The 4525-nt window shown below is 33.4% G+C and overlaps 1 protein-coding gene across 1 annotated transcript; it reads left to right on the plus strand.

Annotated features, from left to right (window-relative positions):
• The first annotated feature begins 1114 nt into the window (after positions 1 to 1114).
• On the plus strand, positions 1115 to 4226 carry LOC7485180 (annexin D5). Its single transcript, XM_002318275.4, has 6 exons — positions 1115 to 1290; positions 1399 to 1544; positions 1625 to 1843; positions 2624 to 2839; positions 2920 to 3009; positions 3782 to 4226. The coding sequence occupies exons 1-6, from the start codon at positions 1215 to 1217 to the stop codon at positions 3983 to 3985; spliced, it is 951 nt and encodes a 316-aa protein (XP_002318311.1). The 5' UTR covers positions 1115 to 1214; the 3' UTR covers positions 3986 to 4226.
• The last annotated feature ends 299 nt before the right edge of the window (positions 4227 to 4525 follow it).

The raw sequence follows: 4525 nt of genomic DNA on the forward strand, positions 1-4525 counted from the left end.
GGTGTTATAGTGCTTTCTTTCGTGTGAGAAAGTCCCTCTTTTTAATTAATTAGAAACTTGCAATGGAATTAAGCTCCCTTTTTGTTTTATGCATAGCGAGATGCTGTGCGTTATATTTACGTTATACTTACGTGTGTTATACTAGAAAAAATATATTAAATTACATAAGAATTAATTTGATATAATTTGATAAGTTTAAAAATAATTTGAATAATAATATATTGGATTGATCTGGATTTATTTGGGTTGATCTGTTAAATTTACAATTCAGATCACGAAATCAAGATAATCCAATATAAAGTAAATTAAATCCAAATATGAAATCCAATTTCTAATTAAACAAATGTTGAAGGATGAAATTAAATCCAAACATGCAACTCGAGTCATGTGAATGAGATAATTTTATAAAAAATAAATAAAAAATTATGAAATTCAATTCTATTTTATCTAATATTTAAAAATAAAATTAAAAAAATATCAATTAATCTAAAAATTATCAACTTGGATAATGTGTTTCTTTCTTCCTTTCTTTTTTTATTTTCTCTAGACTATTCCGATTAATGTTTAAGCCTATTTCTTCTTTATATTTTTCTCTACCCAAACTTTTATTCGGTCCCTTAATGTTTATATGATTTTAATTTTAGTTCCATTAATACCATCATTCAATCAATTAAACTTATTTTTATTTAAGTTGGGCAAAAATAATAACTTTTTGGGCAAAATTTAACAATTTTCTTTAGCAATCACATTAAAAAATAAATATTAAATTTAGTTAAATACCTAAATTATGGAACTAAATATAAAAACCACGAGAATAAAAAAAAAAATAATTAACAAAAAAAAAGTTATTTTTTCTTAGCATGCATATCTCAAGGAGCGCAGATAAAACGTGTACACCTAATTAAACTATGCTTGTTTATAAATGTTTTTTTTTTCCGCTCGGTAAATATTTTTTTTCCAACGTACAAGTTTGAAAAAAAACTCTGAGTCGGGCAGCCGCCCAGATGTGCGGCCTCAACCCGTGTGCACACGCTAGCCAGAAAAGTCTGACCCGGACATTTCTAAAATTAAAAAAAATAAAAAATAAAATCAGAGGACAACCCGTAGTCCGCGCAAGATAAATGGACAACAGGTCGTCCATAGTAGCAACTCCGGCGACCTTGAAATTGATTAAACTGCAACCCAACCTGTCGTCCCCTTTTCTGTTTTAAAAAATGTCAACTTTGATTGTTCCGCCACTGCTTTCATCCCCTAGAGATGATGCAATGCATCTCTACCGTGCTTTTAAGGGTATTTGTTTACTTAGATATGTTTGTTGATCATTAAGAAAGTTTGAAGAAATATAAATAAATGATATTACTTCAATCTGTTTTGTTTTTGTTTTGTTTATCCTTCCAGGATTTGGAACTGACACATCTGCCGTGATCAGTATCCTGGCTCATCGAGATGCAGCTCAGCGTGCTCTCATCCAACATGAGTACAGAGCTTTGTACGCTGAGGATCTTCTTAAACGCTTGACTTCGGAGCTTACTGGCAAATTGGAGGTACCATGTCTCGTATTTCTACCTTTTTTTTTATATCAGAAAACCAGACATCTCATGTATCTGTTCCTTTTGCATTTCAGACAGCAGTTCTGTTGTGGATGCATGATCTACCTGGTCGTGATGCAATTATTGTCAGGCAGGCACTTATAGCAGATATATTGAATCTGGAAACTGCAACTGAAGTAATTTGTTCTCGCACGTCATCCCAGATACAAGTATTTAAACAGCATTACTATGCAAAATTTGGGGTTCATCTTGAGCATGATATTGAATTACGGGCATCTGGAGACCATAAAAAGGTAAACTTTAGCAATCCATTCTTTCTAAAAAGATGTGCTTGATGGTTGGTAAATCTTTGTTGCTTTGATTGGGTAGTATTCTTAGCTCCTGTATTGTCAGGCATCACATCTACAAAGATTTCGGACATGATAGGTTTGCCTTTGTTTCCTTGTTCATGCAAAAGCATTGATCGACAATAAAGTCCATCTGGGAGCAGTTAATTTTTTCTGTAGCAATTTGGGGTTCTAGTTTTTCTACGCGGTTTAGATATATATATATAAGTCTATTTGTTGAAGGCCAGCTTCATTCTGATCGCACGATATTTTAATCGGCTACAAAACCTTATGTAGCATTTGCCTATTGTCACGATGTAAAATTTTGTGAGATGATCCTGTATAGTTTTATGCCCATAAAAAGTAAAATGAACCTTGAATCTCAAAAACAGATGTCTATTACTGAACAATTTGTCCCTGCTCGCCTTTCTAAGATTTGGGAATAGTGTGGCTGCTGCTTTAAGCATGGAAAAGTTCAGTTGGACTTACCAACCGTTAGATTTCTTTCTACTTACAATATTGGAGTTTCACTGAATAATTTGGGATTTTTTGCTAAAACAGCATTCGCCCTTGTTATAGAATTGTGTCCACTCTGTTTTTATGCTGTTAATTGGGATTTCTAGTATGACCTTCCCCATCCACCACCTTTTCTTTTTTTCCACCCAGAATATATGTCAGCCTTTTTATTCAATATTCATTAAAGGAAACTGAAATTCCTGATGTGTTATCATAATATACTTGATTTAGCTCCTGCTAGCATATGTAAGCACGCCTCGTTATGAAGGCCGTGAAGTTGACAGAAATATGGTTGAGAAGGATGCAAAGGCTCTTTATAAAGCAGGTGAGAAGAGATTGGGAACTGATGAGATGACTTTCATCCGCGTATTCAGTGAACGAAGTGCAGCACATTTGGCTGCTGTTGATTCTGCCTATCACAACATGTATGGAAACTCTCTGAAAAAGGTAAACTTTCTTAATGTTCTCTTGCCTCTCTTTCATCTTGTGGTTATTCTGTGAGGCAAATTCATTTGGAACAATTTCAGGCTATAAAGAAGGAAACTTCAGGACATTTTGAGCATGCTTTGAAGACAATTTTACAATGCTCAGAGAATCCGGCAAAGTACTTTGTCAAGGTATCCTTCCAAATTTTTAACCTCTTTGATTTGGTTTTCTCTGCTTCATCTGGTTCCCGTGAAAACTTTTTTTTTTTCGTCCATGAGGTGAAGTATGGGATGCAGGCAATCCATGTATCCATGTTGTGAAGGCACATTAAATATTATGGTTTCATTAAATTGTTTATTTGATGTGGTAAACTATAACGATGTGTAGATGACAGGAATGTAGCTTGTTTCATACATGGGGTACACACTCTTTTGGTGTTTTCAGTGAATAACATTTCAGCAGTTCAGCCTTAAGTGTTTTAAAAAAATCATCGCAACATAGAGATCATGTAGAAAGGAAGAAAATTGTGAATATTGAAGTTGAAACAGATCGAAATTGATTTTGTCCAACAAGTCAGCATCTTCTGATATCGAGTAACAGTGGACTTATAAGCAAGCTCATGAGTTGGCCATCTATGGCCTGATCATCTCACATAATGCATCACATAACTATTTTTGGTATCCCACAGCTGTTGTCATCTTAACTAATTATCATTTTTACACCAGGCTTTTGAGCAATCAAAACCTTAGGAAGGACATGCACTTGAATTTTCCTTTTTCCTTCTTTTTTCCCCTAATATATTTCAATAGTTGGAGGATGCTATGGGGGTGACCCTCCCTGCATCTGGGTGAAATCAGGATTGAACCCCATCTCTTGTGATATTGTTCAGTTCATTTATTTACCTGATATTGTTATTTATGTTGAAGTCAATGATAAATCCTATCATTTCATAAAACTTTGCAGTTGCTGCGCAAGGCGATGAAAGGCCTGGGAACCAATGACACTGCCCTTATAAGGGTAATTGTGACAAGGACTGAGATTGACATGCAATATATAAAAGCTGAATATCTGAAGAAGTACAGAAAGACATTGAACGATGCCGTTCACTCAGAAACTTCAGGTCATTACAGAGCTTTCCTTCTCGCTCTCTTGGGGCCCAACCAGTAGTTGAAGATGCTTGGTGCTTGTACAAATGACAGCATGTAAATGCAATTTTATGGACATGATTGGTGTGTGTACAAGAGATTGCTGTTCTTAGAATTGAGTAAATACGAAGTTCAGACACGGTGCTGTAAAGAAGATAGTAGTGTCTTGTGATTGTAGTTTCTTTGTTCACTGTTGATGTATTCTTTGATATGTATGCATGTATATATGGATTTATTATATCTAAGTTGGTTTTTTTTTTAAATTGTGGTAATGGTTGTTTTTTAAAGTATTTTTTATTTGAAAATATATTAAAATAATATATTTTTTAAAATATTATTTTTGACATACAATCTAAAACATAAAAAATAAATTAATTTCAAATAAAAATAAATAAATAAAATTTTTATAAAACATTGTTTAGAACGCAATTTCAAACCATGCTTTCCATTGCAATGTTGTCTTAATTATATGTAATATACATTAATTTGGAAATGTCAATTGGAATCTTTTCATTCACCCAACAATCATGCGAAGAACAAACACACTTAGTCATCAATACTA

This window comes from Populus trichocarpa, chromosome 12 (assembly GCF_000002775.5).
Source record: "Populus trichocarpa isolate Nisqually-1 chromosome 12, P.trichocarpa_v4.1, whole genome shotgun sequence".
In the NCBI taxonomy this organism is placed as follows: Eukaryota; Viridiplantae; Streptophyta; class Magnoliopsida; order Malpighiales; family Salicaceae; genus Populus; species Populus trichocarpa.